The 16,053-nt window shown below is 38.7% G+C and overlaps 1 protein-coding gene across 1 annotated transcript in view; it reads right to left on the bottom strand.

Moving 5' to 3' along the window:
* Positions 1 to 16,053, bottom strand: part of LOC105301090 (adhesion G protein-coupled receptor E4-like) — a 52,524-nt gene that overhangs the window by 29,473 nt on the left and 6,998 nt on the right. The window contains exon 2 of the mRNA XM_011373615.2: positions 8,995 to 9,094. Within this exon, the coding sequence (XP_011371917.1) occupies positions 8,995 to 9,025 (31 nt within the window). The 5' untranslated portion in view covers positions 9,026 to 9,094. The remainder of the gene's footprint in view (positions 1 to 8,994; positions 9,095 to 16,053) is intronic.

The following is a 16,053-nucleotide window of genomic DNA, read 5'->3' as shown; positions in this document are numbered from 1 at the left end:
TATGTTCCTTATTAGATCACCTATTTATTGTAAAAGAATACAGCTCATGAACAGCCACGTGGAAGGAATGCACAGAGCAAGGTGTGGAAAGGAGAACAGAGCTTCCATACTCTCTCTGGGCACCACTTTCCCCAAATCTCCAGGTGGTCACCAACCCTGAAGCTCTCCAAGCCTTGTCTTTTTGTGTTTTTATGGAGGCTTCATTACACAGGCACGATTAACTCATTGGCCCTTGATGACTGATTCAACCTCTAGCCCCTTTCCCTTCCCTAGAAATCAGAGAGTGAAACTGAAGGTTTCAACATGGTTGTCTCCACTGTCAGCCAGCACCTGTCCTTAGGTGAGTTCCAAAAGTCACCTCATTAATATAATAAGAGACAACTCTGTTGCCTTATCCCAGGAAATTCCAAGGGTTTAGGAGCTCTGTGCCAGAAACTGTGATAAAGATCAAATATATATTTCTTATTATAAATCACAATATCACAAACTGTGTGTCCCAATTTTCTTCCCCATATTTTTTTTCTCCAAGTCTACCACCAAAAGGCCAAGTTTGCAACAGTCAAGCTTGACCAGTTCAGATCTCTAACCCCACACTGTTTGATAGAAATATAAAGCAAGCCACATAGTTCCTTTCAAGTTTTCTAGTAAACATTTTTTTAGTCTCATCCCCTCACCTGCCCCCGCTTTGGCAACCATCAGCTTGTTCTCTGAATCTATGGGTCTGTTTCTGTTTTGCTTTGTTCATTCATTTGTTTTATTTTTTTTATATTCCACATATAAGTGAGCCCATATGGTATTTGTCTTTCTCTGTCTGACTTGTCTCACTGAGCACAATACATAGCTTCTAGCTCCATTCATTTTTAAAGGCAAAGAGAAACAAGTAAAAGTAATTTTGATAATATACTTTGTTTAACCCACTATAACCAAGATGTTATTTTAACACACTATCAATATAAAGCAAAATATTCATATAGTACTATATTGCTGCATGTATTAAGTCTTTGAAATCCAGTATGCATTTTCAGTATCCTCATTTCAGGTGTTCAGTACTACAAATGGCTGGTGGCTACAGTACTGGACAGCACAGATCTAACCTCGTAATAACCAGAGATTTCTCTGGAATAAGAGGAGATCAGAATAGCACAGACCATAATCCCAGGAGTCCAAGACTGTGGCAAATTTGAAGTGGATACAGGTGTTTTCAGGGTGATCTATTTTGAGGATGATCTAAAAATGTCTACCATAAGATCAGAGAGAGCTTCATATTGAAGTTGAAGATGAAATCAGATGAGAAAAAAACATGGTGGAGTGAGAGATGTCTCCAGAACTCTCCCCTTGAAACAACAATAAGCTGAACATCTAAAACTCAACAAAAAAACACCCAAAGTGCACACCAGCAAGTCTGAGTGTGGGATCTGTGCATAAGAGCTACCACAGATCAGAACCCTGAGTGTCAGACAGTGGACTGGGAGATAAAGAAGCTGCCTCTCACAGCCACCACAGCTCTTTGCAGGTGGAGGGAGAGGGGAGAAGGTGTGATGACTTCCCTGAGCAGCCCTGCCTGGGAGTGCAGTGAGCTCCATGCCACCAGCAGCAGGGCACAGTCAGCAGAGCAGAAAACAGAGAAGCCAGGGTGGGGGGTACTGCAGAGAAACAACAGTTGATTTTTATTAGCCCAGGCTGCTAAACTGAGTCTGAGTTGCAGCCCCCAACCCCCAACCCAGAGAGCTCCTCCCCACATACCCACCGAGTCCCACCACAGTGGAGCCCTAGGGGAATCTGAGCAAACACCGCTGAGACTGAGGCTACCTCTCACAGCCTCTGGAACTCCCTGCAGGAGGAGGAGGAGGGGAAAAGGGGCAGCAAGTTTGTGCGGCAAGTTCCCTGAACAGCTGAGCCTGAGGAAGTTATGAGCTCCCCGTTGGCCAGCTGGCTGCAGGGCCCAGTCATCAGAGCAGAAAGCAGAGAAGCAGCTGGCAGAGAAACAATAATTGATTTTTACTGACTATGGTCGCATACCCAAGGCTGAGCTTCAGCCCCCAACTCCCAGAACAGAGGGGCCCTCTCCACATATCCTCTGAGATGGAACACCGCGAAGACCCAGAGGAATCTCAGCAAACACTACCAAAACTGTTGCTAACACTGATAGGGACTGAAACTGAGGGTAGTGAGCGTGATTAAATATCTATCAGAAAATAAAAAAGCATTTTTAAAACTTTATATAAAGCAGAGATCCAAGAGACTTGACGCCACCTACTGGAAACCAAGAGAAAAGTGCCTTCTTTAAAACAGGCTAAAGAGAGACCTTTATATAATAAATCTTTCTGGAAAAAGCAGAATACATTTCCATTAATGCCCAGGTGGAGAAATAGCCGATTAAACACCATGAACAACCAAGGTGACAAGGCATCTCAGAAAGAGAAAAATCTCCAGAAAATAAGCTTACAGACAGGGAAATATACAATTAAATGACAGAGAATTCAGAATGGTACTTCTGAAAAAACTCAATGAGATCCAAAACAACTCAAATCAACAATTTCAGGAATTAAAAAAAAACAACTAGATGAGCAGAGCAAGGAGATTGAAACTCTCAAAAAGAACCAAATAGAACTTCTCGAGATGAAGAACACACTGCAAGAGTTAAAAAATGAAATAGCAAGCTTGGGAAATAGAGTCAACCAAATGAAGGAAAGGATCAGTGATATCGAAGACAGAAATCTAGAAATAAATCAGAAAAAAAGAACAGAGAAGCCGAAGGATGAAAAATAATGAAAGAGAAATTCAAGAACTAGCTGATACCATCAGGAGAGGAAACATAGGAATAATAGGCATTATCAAAGGCAAGGAAAAGGAACAAGGATTAGAAAGCATGTCAGACAAATAGTTGACAAGAATTTCCCAAATCTAAGGAATGAGCTAGAGTTTGGAATTCAAGAAGTTAACAAACACCGAATTATCTCAACCCAAAAAGATCTTCACCAAGACACATTGTATTAAAATTATCAAAAATCAGTGACATAGACAGAATTCTCAAAGCAGCCAGGGAGGAAAAAAAGGTAACTTATAAAGGTAAACACATTAGATTATCCTCAGACTTCTCTGTGCAAACCTTACAAGACAGAAAGGAATGGAATCAAATATGTAAACTATTAAGAGAAACGAACTTCCAGACTAGAATAATTTATCCAGTTATTCTCTCTTTTAGATATGAAGGAGAAATTAAGATGTTTCCAGACATACAAAAATTGAGGGAATTCTCCACTACGAGGACTGCCCTACAGGCAACTGAAAGGTGTCAGTTCACCTAAAACAAAATGACAACAAAAAAAATACACAATTATGAGTAAAGAGACTATCAGGCAAATGGAAGCAGAGGCGTGCAACCTTTACTAAGAACAGGGCATTATAAGCTTAAATAATAAGAGAATTGTTATAACAAGATAGTAATGAACTTTCAGCATACGTAAGAACAAATTGATATAACGATGACTGAAAAGGGGGAGATTCAAACATCCAAATTATTAAAGGGGAATAGAGATAAGGCATGCACAGAAGAAAATGGATGACTGTATATCTATAACTATGCTTTACATATTCATAAGGGTAACCACATGCCAAAGAGTCAGAATCAAAGTATATAACATAAAAGAAGAAGGACCAGAGGGAAAACCGACAAAAGCCAACCAAAATAAAGAAAACAGAAGCACAAGGACAAGGAAGCAATGTAACCACTGAGCCACCAGAAAGCAAAAGATAAAATGGCTATAAAAAGACCTCATATTTCAATAATCATCCTAAATGTAAATGGACTGAATTTACCAATAAAAAGGCACAGAGTTGCAGATTGGATCAAAAAAACAAAATCCAACTATACGCTGCCTCCAGGAGACATATCTCAGCTCCAAAGACAAATATAGAGTGGAAAATGATATTTCAAGCAAAGGGCATTCAGACAAAAGCGAGAGTAGTGGTACTAATATCAGACGAAATAGACTTCAAAATAAAAAATGTAAAGAAAGATACCGAAGGACACTTTATAATGATAAAGGGAATCACGCACCAAAAAGATATATCACTTATTATCTATGCTCTCAATTCGGGAGCCCTGAAATATGTAAAGCAATTACTAACAAAACTAAAGGGAGAAACAGACTATCATAGTAGGAGAACTAAATACTCCACTCAGATATGGACAGATCATCCAAACAGAAAATCAATAAGGAAATAACATCTTGAAATGACATATTAGACCAACTGGACATAAATGCCATCTACAGAGCCTTCTACCCCAAAGCAGCTGCTTACACATTCTTCTCTAGTGCACATGGAATTTTCTCAAGAATCAACCACATACAGGGACACAGAGATAGCCTCAACATATATAAGAGGATTGAAATCATACCAACCATATTCTCTGATCACAATGTTTTGAAACTAGAGATCTACTGCAGAAAGAAAACAGGAATAACCACAAATATATGAAGATTACTGAAGAATAACTGGGTCAGAGAAGAAATAAACAGAGAGATCAAGAGATACACAGAAACAAAAGATAATGACAGTACAGCATATCAAAACTTTTTGAGACACGGCAAAAATGGTATAAGAGGAAAGTTCATATCATTACAGGCCTACCTCCAAAAACAAGAACAATCCTAAAAAATTAATCTAATGCTTCATCTTAAAAACTTTAAAAGTCAGCAGAAGGAAAGGAATCATCAAAATTAGAGCAGAAATAAATGAAATTGAAAAAAAATAGAAAAATTAAATGCAAAAAAGAGCTGGTTCTTTGAGAAGGTGAATAAAATTGACAAACCCCTGGCTAGACTCACTAAAGAAAAAAGAGAAAGGACACAAATGAACAAAATTAGGGATGAAAGAGGGGAAATGACAACTGATATTGCAGAAATACAAAAGATCATACAAGAATACTATGAAAAAGTATATAACATGAAATTTAATAACTTAGAAGAAATGGACCAGTACTTAGAAAAATACAACCTTCCTAGACTGAATCAAGAAGAACTAGAAAATCTAAATAGACTGATCGGCTGTATGGAGATTGAAACAATCATCAAAAACCTACCAAAAAGTAAAAGTCCAGGGCCAGATGGCTTCACCAGTGAATTCTACCAAACATTCAAAGAAAATTTAATACTTATTCTCCTCAAACTCTTCCAAAAAAATTGAAGAGGAGCCATACTTCCCAACTCATTTTATGATGCCAATATTACTCTGATACCAAAACTTGGTAAAGATAACACACACACACACACACACACACACACACACAAAGACTACAGATCAATATCTCTCATGAACACAGATGCAAAAATCCTAAATAAGATACTAGCGAACCAAATACAGCAACATATTAAAAAGATTATACACCACGATCAAGTGGGTTTCATATCAGAGGCACAGGGATAGTTCAACATATGCAAATCGATTAATATGATACACCAGATAAACAAATTAAAAAATAAGAATCATATGATCATATCAACAGTTGTAGAAAAAGCCTTCGACAAGATACAGCATTCATTTATGATCAAAACACTTAACATAATCGATATAGAAGGAAAGTACCTTAACATAATAAAGGCCATATATGACAAACCCTCAGCCAACATTATACTTAATGGTGAAAAAGTAAAACCTTCCCATTAAGATCAGGAACAAGGCAAGGCTGTCCACTATTGCCCCTGTTATTCAATATAGCTTTGGAAGTTCTGGCGAGTGCAATCAGATAAGAGAAAGATATAAAAGACATCCAAATAGGAAACGAAGAAGTCGAACTGTCACTATTTGCAGATGACATGATTCTCTAAAGACTCCACAAGAACACTACTAGAAATAATAAGCGAATACAGTAAAGTTTCTGGATACAAAATCAACATTCAAAAATCGACAGCTTTCCTATACTCTAACAATGAAGCGTCAGAAAAAGAAGTGGGAAAAATCATTCCTTTTGCAATTGCAACAAAAAGAATAAAATACTTAGGAACTAATTTAATGAAACATGTGAAGGACCTATATAATGAAAACTATAAGACCTTATTAAAAGAAATCGAAGAAGATACAAAGAAATGGAAAGATGTTCCATGTTCTTGGATTGGAAGAATCAACATAGTTAAAATGACCATATTACCTAAAGCATTATACAGATTTAATGCAATCCCCATTAAAATCTCATCAGCATATTTTAAAGAAATAGAGCAAAAAATCATCAGATTTGTATGGAAGCAAAAAAGGCCCTGAATTGCCAAAGCCATCTTGAGAAAAAAGATCAAGGCTGGAGGTATCACTCTGCCCAACCTCAAATTATACTACAAAATGATAATAATCAAAATGGCATGGTATTGGCAGAAAAACAGACACACAAACCAGTGGAACAGAATCGAGAGTCCAGAAGTAAACCCATATTGCCATGGGCAAATAATTTTTGACAAAAAAAGCCAAAAACAGACAGTGGAGAAAGGAACACCTCTTCAATAAATGGTGCTGGGAAAACTGGGAAGCCACCTGCAAAAGAATGAAACTAGACTGTTGTCTATCACCGCACATCAAAATTAACTCAAAATGGATTAAGGACCTGAATATAAGACCTAAAACAATAAAATGCATAGAAGAAAACATAGAAACTAAACTCATGGACCTTGGACTTAAAGAGGATTTTATGAATTTGACCTCAAAAGCCAGGCAAGTAAAAGACAAGATAAATGAATGGGACTACATCAAACTAAAAAGCTTCTGCACAGCAAAAGAGATCATCAGCAAGATAAAGAGACAACCATCCTAATGTGAAAATGTATTTGCAAGCAACAGCTCCAATAAGGGCCTAATATCTGAAATATACAAAAATCTCATACTACTCAATAACAACAACAACAACAACAAAATGATCCAATCAAAAAATGGGAAGTGGACCTGAACAGACACTTCTCCCTAGAGGACGTACAAGTGGCCAACAAATATATGAAAAGATGCTCGACATCGCTAGCTATTAGGGAAATGCAAATCAAAACCACAAGAGACCTTGAGATAATCATGCTAAATGAAATAAGCCAGACAGAAAAAGTTGGAAATCACATGATATCGCTTATATGTGGGATATAAACTAAAAGCAACAAATGAGCAGGATAATCAAACAGAGACTCATGGACATGGACAATAGACTAGTGGTTACTAGTGGGGTGGGGAAGGAGGATGGAGGTAGACAGGGTAAAGTGGGTTAAATATAGGGGTTAGGGGAGAGTGAAGTGGGTAAAAGGGATCAAATATATGGTAGCTGAAGGAACCTGGACTTTGAGTGGTAAACACAATAGAACATACAGATGTCAAATTATAAAGTACACCTGAAAATTATATAATTGTATTAACCAATGTTACCCCAATAAACTTAGTTTAAAAAAAAAAAGATGAACTCAGAATTACAGACAACTCTGCCACAGTTTCTCAATATCACTTTGTTGTGGGAGAGGGCTGAAAATAACCAAGCACTGGCACATGACTTTCCCCTTATCCCTTTCATTGTGGGTGTGCTAGGTTGGAATCCTGTGCTAAATTCTGGAGGCATCTGCTTTTATGGCCAACATTAGCCCCCAAAAGATTTAAGTGAGACAAATAATATCTAGGCAATTTAAATTTGTATCATATGGAAAGGGAAGGAGTAAAGACTGGCCCACTTGGATTATCACAGCATAAGACAAGTTCCGTGGACAAGATAAGGTTAACACATGCTCTTCCTACCTTATCTGTTCTATAGCGTAGGTACTAATGAAAACACCATATTTAAGGATTCATATTAGGCTGAATCATATGAAACAGCCACTCCTGTAAGTCGAAATGCTCAAACATCAGCAATTTCCCTATGAATGCTTTACACACACACACACACACACACACACACACACACACTTGATTCCCAGTGAGCAAACTATGGCTCTTGGAACAAATCCAGACCATTGTTAGTTTTGTGCTAAGGATGATTTTTACAGTTTTTAAATGATTTTTTTTTAATCAGGAAAAAGACTATTTCACCACATGTCAAAATTACATGAAATTCAAATTTCTGTGTCTATAAATCAAGTTCTCTTGGAACAAGGCAATGTTCATTGGCTCATGTAAAGTATGTGCCTGTTTTTGCAACACGGAGTTGAGAAATTAAGACAGAGACCAAATGGCTCACAAGGCTGAGAATAGTAATTATCCAACCCTTGGCCAAAAAAAAATTGCTCACTCCTGACACAAGAGTATTGGATTTTACACTCTTGCTTATAAGATCTTCTTACAAACAGTCTAGCCCGTGTGTGACTCATCTGATGGTATTTTTACTACTTTGAAGACCCTAAAGCCCAGAGCAGAAGAGTAGGTAGATCCAGATTGTTGTAACATGCTGAGCTAAGGTACTCTGAGCATGGACATACTAGGTGGTCATCAGTGTAGCAAATACTTGAAATGTTCCATTATCCTACCCCAAAGGGGGTTCCTATGCATGCATATAACTTACTGTCTCTCTCAGTAAGAGGATATTTTTCTGCAGCCTGTGGGGGGGGCAAGCCAGAAGTGTTAGGGGGTTACTCTAGGCATGGCTGTCAAGCGGTAAGTGGTGAGGATAAATAGCCCAGACTTACTGCCCTTCAAAGGCACATAACAGAAAGCCTCTTGGAGGGTCTCCAACAGATTGAGGGCCAATTACCTACAGCGGTAACTTCCCACTAGCACATCCTTCATTTGCTCTTATCCCTTCCCTCTCTGATATCTCTCACTCCCTCCCATGTGCTTCCTGGGATCTGCCTCCAAAGGAAGTACTTACACCCAAGTCTTTGTCTCAGTTCTGCTTTGGGGGAGAATGACTAAGAGACTCTAGAGTTTCTAATAAGACAAGCACACACAGTCATTTCTGGAGAAAGTGCCAAATTTGGGGGAAGCAACCAAAGCTAGCATATAGGGCCATGGGGAGAAGAGTGGGGAATTCTTTGTTCTACTTACCTGATAGCAGGGGCAGGCACCTGCTTCCCATAGCACTGAGATACCAAGAAGAACAATCTCTCCAGCAGGATGTGGCAAAGGTTCCTCAAATGAATAAGCCCTATGAAAATCAATTTCTGATGGTCACAATGTTTAGAAGATAGGTGGCCAATATTCATCAAAGTCCTTTTATTTCTACCTATCTTTTGACCCAACAGTTTCACTTTTGGGAAATTATCTCAAGGAAAGGATCCTGAGAGAATGATCATAGCAGAATAGCTTATAAGAAACACACTTGCAATCCAATACATGGGAAACGCAAGATGCACCCGACGGACTATTCTGCTGGAATTTAAAATCCTATCTATTGCAGTCGGCAACATCCAGACTGTGGGAGACTACACAGGACAAACTAACCACTTTCTTCACTCAAAAAAAAATTTTTAAGGTAGAAAACATATAAGGTACCTAGATTTAAGAGACTTGGAAACATATCAACAAATGGCAGTGTCTTACTAGACCCCAAATCAAACAAATCATTTTTAATAGGTTAAAGCCTGGAGCTGTAGTAACATTAAAGAATGATTATTCATTTTTTATAGGTTTGATAATTCACTCCGTTTCCTCACTTATCAACTCAGATGTCTGGTCCAAAAGGAAGCTAGAAGTATGATATAAGGGCTATGTTTAAAGAGTCTTGATCTTTTAGAGAAATGTACTAAAATTTTTGCAGGTGAAGTAATGTGATGTGTAGAATTTATGAGATTGATGAAATGAGATTGGCCTGGGAGGTGGTCATTTTTAAAGCTGAGTTAAGGGTCTGTGGGGGTCATGATGTTATTATCACTGCATTCGTATGTGTAAAAAGTTCCTTGATAAAGAGGGAGAGAAAAGATTATCTTAAAGGTGTACTTTTAAGTAGTTATGTAACAGCGTGAGATACTTGACTCCATCTTGCTCAAGCCTGCTTTGTCCCCATGACCTTCAGGCTAATGGCTTCTCCTTAGTCTTCCTTGCAGACATGCAAGAGGAATTCAACTTTGGGACTGAGGTTTACAAAAACGGCCCCTCTCATATAGCCTTCCTTTGACATAAAAGAAGCCTGAACTCCTTACTTTTGTAAGATGGATTTGAGGTTCTACAGGGCTCAATTGATCAATAAACCTGTGAGGTTCTATAGGGCTCGATTGATCAATAAACCTTTCCTAACATTTTGAGTTTTGGTCTTTCGAAGCATTGAGCACACAGGCTTTGGACCAGTAACAACTTGGCAAGCCTTGGCCAGGAGCTAGTGCCCGTGGGAGACCAACGTTTGCCGGAGTTCCCCTCCACGAGTCTCGAGCAGCTGCTAAGGCCACATGGGGATTCAGGAGGTACTTTCCCGGACGGGCACTGGCTGCCCTTGGCACACGGCTCCTTTGGAGCATGGAAAGGTCTTGGGACCTCGGTCTACCATCGGTTTTGTCTGCGGGGTAGGTCACTCTGGCATGGGCAGCAGGGAATTCTCCCTCTTCATCTCAGCTTCCTCTCGGGGACAGAGCCATCTGCATTTAGGGGCTTGCCGCCTGAGAGCAGGATCAGGATTGCTAAACTGTACCCACTTGTTTGTCTGCAGTTCTGTGCCTGAGAGCAGACAGGCTAGGTTTGGAAGTGGGGTGATTAACCCTGCATGTACAACCTGAACTTCCGTCCCCTGCCCTTCCTTTGGGCTTTTCCCTTGGGCTAAGCTGATTTATTCTGTATTTGTTTGGAATACCCTATTGAAGAGGGAAATAGTTGTAAGGCTTGTACCTGATTTGCGAATCAGTTCATTTGCATTCACTTATTTGGTCATTTGAATGTGAAATTTGTAGCTTCCCTAGTGAATCTGTGGCACGATTAGGAGAGTACTCAAGTTATTGTCTTGTGTGTCACTTGGGTGTTGTTCTGAGGCTTCTCCTTCTCCTGTTGGTTTGGTGTTTGTGTCTTCTTTTCCCCTCCCCCATCTTCGTCGTCTCCAGACACGTGGCACCACCATCTTATGCTCAGCCTCCATTCTCATGCCGTCTTCCTCTAGGAAAATCTGCCATTTTAAATTCAGATGATCCGAAGCCGCTCTGTTTATCTCTGATAAACTTTATTGTGCACACTTGCTTCTATTGTTTGTGTTAGCCATCAAGTCCACCTTAAGGAGCGCCCTCGACAGAATGAACGAAAAAGGGGCCACATACTAAACCTGGCAAGCTCAGGGGAGGCCACCATGGTGGGCCCTACAAATTCAGTGACCAGGAGGAACCACATGGAATGGTCTGAACATTAACATTTTTAACTAAAAAGCAGGTCAGCGCAGGTAGTCATATCCTGCGCCTGTGGCTTTCTTGACAAAGGGCAATCATTACCTTAAGTGAGCCTGCCTATTGTCTTTTTTGCACCTAAGATAACAGACCCTTGGACTGTCACCGTAATCCAGTTTTCCAGACTCTTCAGGGCACAACCCTGAGACCACAGAACCCCTCACTGTTATCTTGTCCCCCACATACCATTTCTATGTGCTATAAATGTTAATTGTTCACTATCCTGTACCCACCAATGCAAAAGTATGTGTCCCTCTGATACGGACCATTCTTTACAAAATGTATTCACAGAACTTTTCATTGCTTTTTTTCAAAGTATTTTCTTTTTCCCACTACTATGTTTTGCTGAGGTTTTTATTTTTCTCTGGGAAAAAGCCCCTCTCCCTCTAATTCACATAATTACCCTGAAGCTTGAGACTCAAGTCCTATGGTTATTGATTAAGGATCACTGAAGCTTCACATTCTTCTCAGTCCATCATAAGCAGAAATTGCCTTGGGCCAGACAGGGCCATTGTAGTCACAGAGAGGAGGGGATTCTTCACCCAGGGCTTGCTGTAAGTATTGTATTAACCAAGTCTGTCTTCCCTACTAAGTTTATTCTTTTCACTTAATAAGAAAATCAACGGTAAGAAAATTAGTAGATACATGATTTAATTTACAAGTTTACATCTACCTTTCTTCCTTGTCTTGGGATAGGGGTGGCATTTAAGCAGGATACATCCTCTGGAGGACAAACCAAAACCCTATTCTGACTGAGACAGAGAGGGAAAGAGTTCCATGAAACTAACATAGGGAAGAGGCAAGAGAATTAAAATGCTAATCAAGCTACAATCAGAGGTTGCAATGTGCTGATCAGCCCTGCAGCCAGGCTAGGAAGACACCTGCAGAACAAAGGCAAGTTTCTGCTGGATTACCAACAACCTACTCCCCACACCTGTGAAGGTGAAACTGGAACCAAGAGTCATTCCCTACGGCTAAAACCATGGGAACCTATGGATTAAAGGCTGGGAACTGCCAGCAGGCCTTTCACTCTACATATTCTTACCTTTTCTGGCTACATACTCTTTCCCTTCCTCACTGTAAGTCCATATCAAAGGAAATGGAAACTAAAGAATGACCTATCAACTGAATACCCCGAACACTCAGAGTCCTTCTCAGAGCCTTTACTCTGTCTCTCACTGTCTCTCTCACTGTCCCTCTCACTCTCTCTGCCTCTGAGAGGAGACCACACTGTCTATGGAGTGTTGCCACTTTTCTAATCACCTTTCTTTTTGACTCTAACTCTGGTGTGTGTGTCGAATTCTTTCCACACTCTCCAACAAAGGACTCTCTTCTCTCGGTGCAGGGCCTGGTCTCCCTGTCACTCAGAGAAATTTGCCCTGTCCTGCATCAGAACCCCAACAGGTGGGACTAAGATCCTCATCAGCAGGAAGCAGATACAGAAGAAAAGACCTTCCATTACTCAACATTCATACTAACAAGAAGGGGTTCAGAGGTCTTAGAAAAAAGTTTAGGCAAGGAAGATCAATGGGGGCTTTGGGGTTTGCCCGCAAAATGCTGAAGCCATCGTGTTCTAGAAAAGGCTTGTCCCAGTCCACCCACAATGAAGCAAGCCAAAAGGCATTTGAGGGCTAAAAAGTAACTTCCACAAAGAAACAGGTAGGTAGAGAATTAGGTACCAGTTTAAGCAAGTCACTCGCACCTGCGCAATGAAGACCATAATAACCTCCTACTCACCTGAGCCTCCTCATGACATCATTCTAACATAATGCATATACCTGGAAGTTCATTGATATCACAACACTGAATTCTGGGAACAAAGACACACAGAAAGTAAAGGAGGAGTCACCAAGCCCCGTCCATCTTAGCTATCTATTAAGGAAGCCTACTCTAAGTAAAGTGACCACCCACAGTAAGTAAGGATAAAAGCCCAAGGGCTTTGTTACTGGCCCCTGAGCCACCCTTCTCTCGCTCGGGCAGCTTCCACGTCTGGAGGTGAACTGTCGCTTTACTCTCCCTTCCAATAAAGCTATTCTTTGCTGCCGTACTTCCACATCTGGAGGTGAACTGTCGCTTTACTCTCCCTTCCAATAAAGCTATTCTTTGCTGCCGTACTTCGCTGTCTTGCTCAATTCTTTGTTCGAGACATTGAGAGCCTGGAATATGTGCCCCACTCACCAATAACACCTCCATTTTACCTTTTATCCAACCCCAGAGATTTCCCCCCGCTTTGCTTTCTCTCGCCCTTTTAATCCACCACCAGTGATTTCATGTCACCCTCCTCATGTCTCCTTTGATTCTAATGTACAAAATGAACTGCAAAACTGCCATTCTTCAGAGCATGTTCTGAATCCACTGAGATTTGGCTTCCCAGTAATTGCAGTCAGTGTGGCTCAGATAAACTCCTTAAAATTCACTATAGGTTTGGATGGCTCATAAGTTGACAAAGGAGAGGCTCTGAGACCTCTCAGATAATGGAATGCATTCTTTGATTATAAATTAATTTTAAAATTACTTTAAAGGAATTCTTATATCACAAAAAGTTTTGGTCATCTGAGCAACATACCTCTGAGTTTTGCATTGTACCTGGGACACAAAAGCTAGTGTTTTAAAATGAAAGCTATGAGACCTCTGTCCATGTTTATCTGTATGTTTATGTATGTCTATGTCTATAGCATATTTCTACCACCAAATGATATTGCTAATTTTTAATATTTAATTGGCTTAAATAAACATGCTTATATGAGAATCTGTAAAAATAGAACAGAAACTAACACAAATGCATTTCAGAATCATGTCATCTGGGAAAAAATTTTATATTAAAGCTGATTTTCATTTTGGCTTGGTTAAATAGGTATGTCTTAAGAACCATCAGCATTAAATAATACTTCTATTCTACCTGGGTTTATTAGTCAAATAAGTTCTTATTATCTCTGTTCCAAAATTTGTCAGCAAGAAAAATAATTTGGTATGATGTTATTTTCATAAGTAATCTAAACTTAATTGATAGGAGCAAGTAAATAAATGTAAGTAAGATAAAAATTTCTTTTTAGTTTTTTTAAGAATTATAAAATGACAATTAAGAAATATATTGGCAACATACATGACAAAGGACTGATTTACCCAATTCACAAAGAGCTCAAAATCAAAAGTTAAAAAAAAGAAATGGTTAAAAACCCAATAGAAAAAAAGATGATGGAAACAGAAAGGTACAAAGAAACATAAATTACTAACAAACAGGAAGAAAATGTTGAACCTCACTCATAATAAAAGAAGTATAAACCAAAATGACCATGGGCTATAATTTTCTACCTTGAAAATTGCCCAAAGTTAAAAGAAAAAGATAAATGACACCCACTGGTGTGCAGAATTGGATATTGAATGAGAAGAGCATGCTGGAGCATTTTTCTTTTTTTTTTTTTTTCTTTTTTTTTTTTTTGTCAGGAGGTAACTTTTTATTTGTACCTAATTTCAAATTTACAGAAAAGTTGCAAGACTACTATAATACCCTTTGCCCTTCACCCAGATTCATCAATTGTTTACATTTTGCCCCATTTTTTTTATTTTATTAGTTTTGAGTATACAGTACATTGGTTAGACATTTTATATAATATAAGTTTACAAAAACAATCCCCCTAATTGCTCTTTCTCTCCTCTGGTTCTCTACCTAGCCAACGTATTAATGCTAACTGCATTCCTTATGCCATGCTCCCCATCCCCATGACCATCTATCAACTACTAAATTGTACTTTTTTAACCCTTCACTCTATTCTCCCAGTCCCCCAACCCTCCTCCTCTCTGGCCATCACCAGATTGTCCTCTATATTTGTGAGTCTGTTTTTGATCAGTTTGTTCTTTTTGTTCCTTAGATTCCACATAAAAGTGAAATCATATGGTATTTATCTTTCTCTGGCTGACTTATTTCACTCAGCATAATAACCTCTAGGTCCATCCATGTTGTTGTAAATAGTAGGATTTCATTTTTTAATGGCTGAATATATTCCATTGTATATATGAACCATAACTTCTTTTTTCAATCCTCTGTTGATGGGCTAGATACAATTTTCATTAACAATATTTTTTTCTTATAAAAGATAAATACATGATACTGAGAAACAGTATAAGGACTATAGAATTCTCAGTGTACTGAAATGGAGGTGAAATCGTTGTGTTATTTCAGACAAATGCTTATATTCTTACAGCTATCTGTAATGATTACATATTAAGCTAGACATTGAGATTTGGTCTGGAATTTGCCAGATTTGTGTTATGACTACAGAACCTACTGCACAGTGTTGGCATTGGGGACAAGTTGAACACCATGTAGTCAACTTATTGTACTATATTGCACTGAGTCTGTAGGAAATAAAATTCAGCTTGCAGTGCAATAAATGTTATAATAGGCCATTTTATAATGGTGTCTAAGAAATATAGGGCAGAACTATATTATTATGAATCAATACATGGCTCGTAAGCTTGCTGGATAAATAAATGAATGAATAAATTCATTGCCTTTAAAAATCGATAAATAAAAATAAAGTTTTGTTAGCTAAATTCAATCATGGATATTTATTAAATATCTAAATATTTACAAATAAGAGTCCTGAGAAAGTTTTGTATGAGGCCAAACTTATTAAGATTAAAATTAATCAAGTAACTGAACTTAAAAGTAAGGTAATGCAAAATTAGCGGTGAGTTTTCTCTCCTGCTAAAAGGACATTTCTTGAACTATTGGTCTGCTACTGAT

This window comes from Pteropus vampyrus, unplaced genomic scaffold (assembly GCF_000151845.1).
Source record: "Pteropus vampyrus isolate Shadow unplaced genomic scaffold, Pvam_2.0 Scaffold226, whole genome shotgun sequence".
NCBI lineage: Eukaryota > Metazoa > Chordata > Mammalia > Chiroptera > Pteropodidae > Pteropus > Pteropus vampyrus.
The sequence above is the reverse complement of the archived record's forward strand: the minus strand, read 5'-3'. Positions and strand labels throughout refer to the sequence as shown.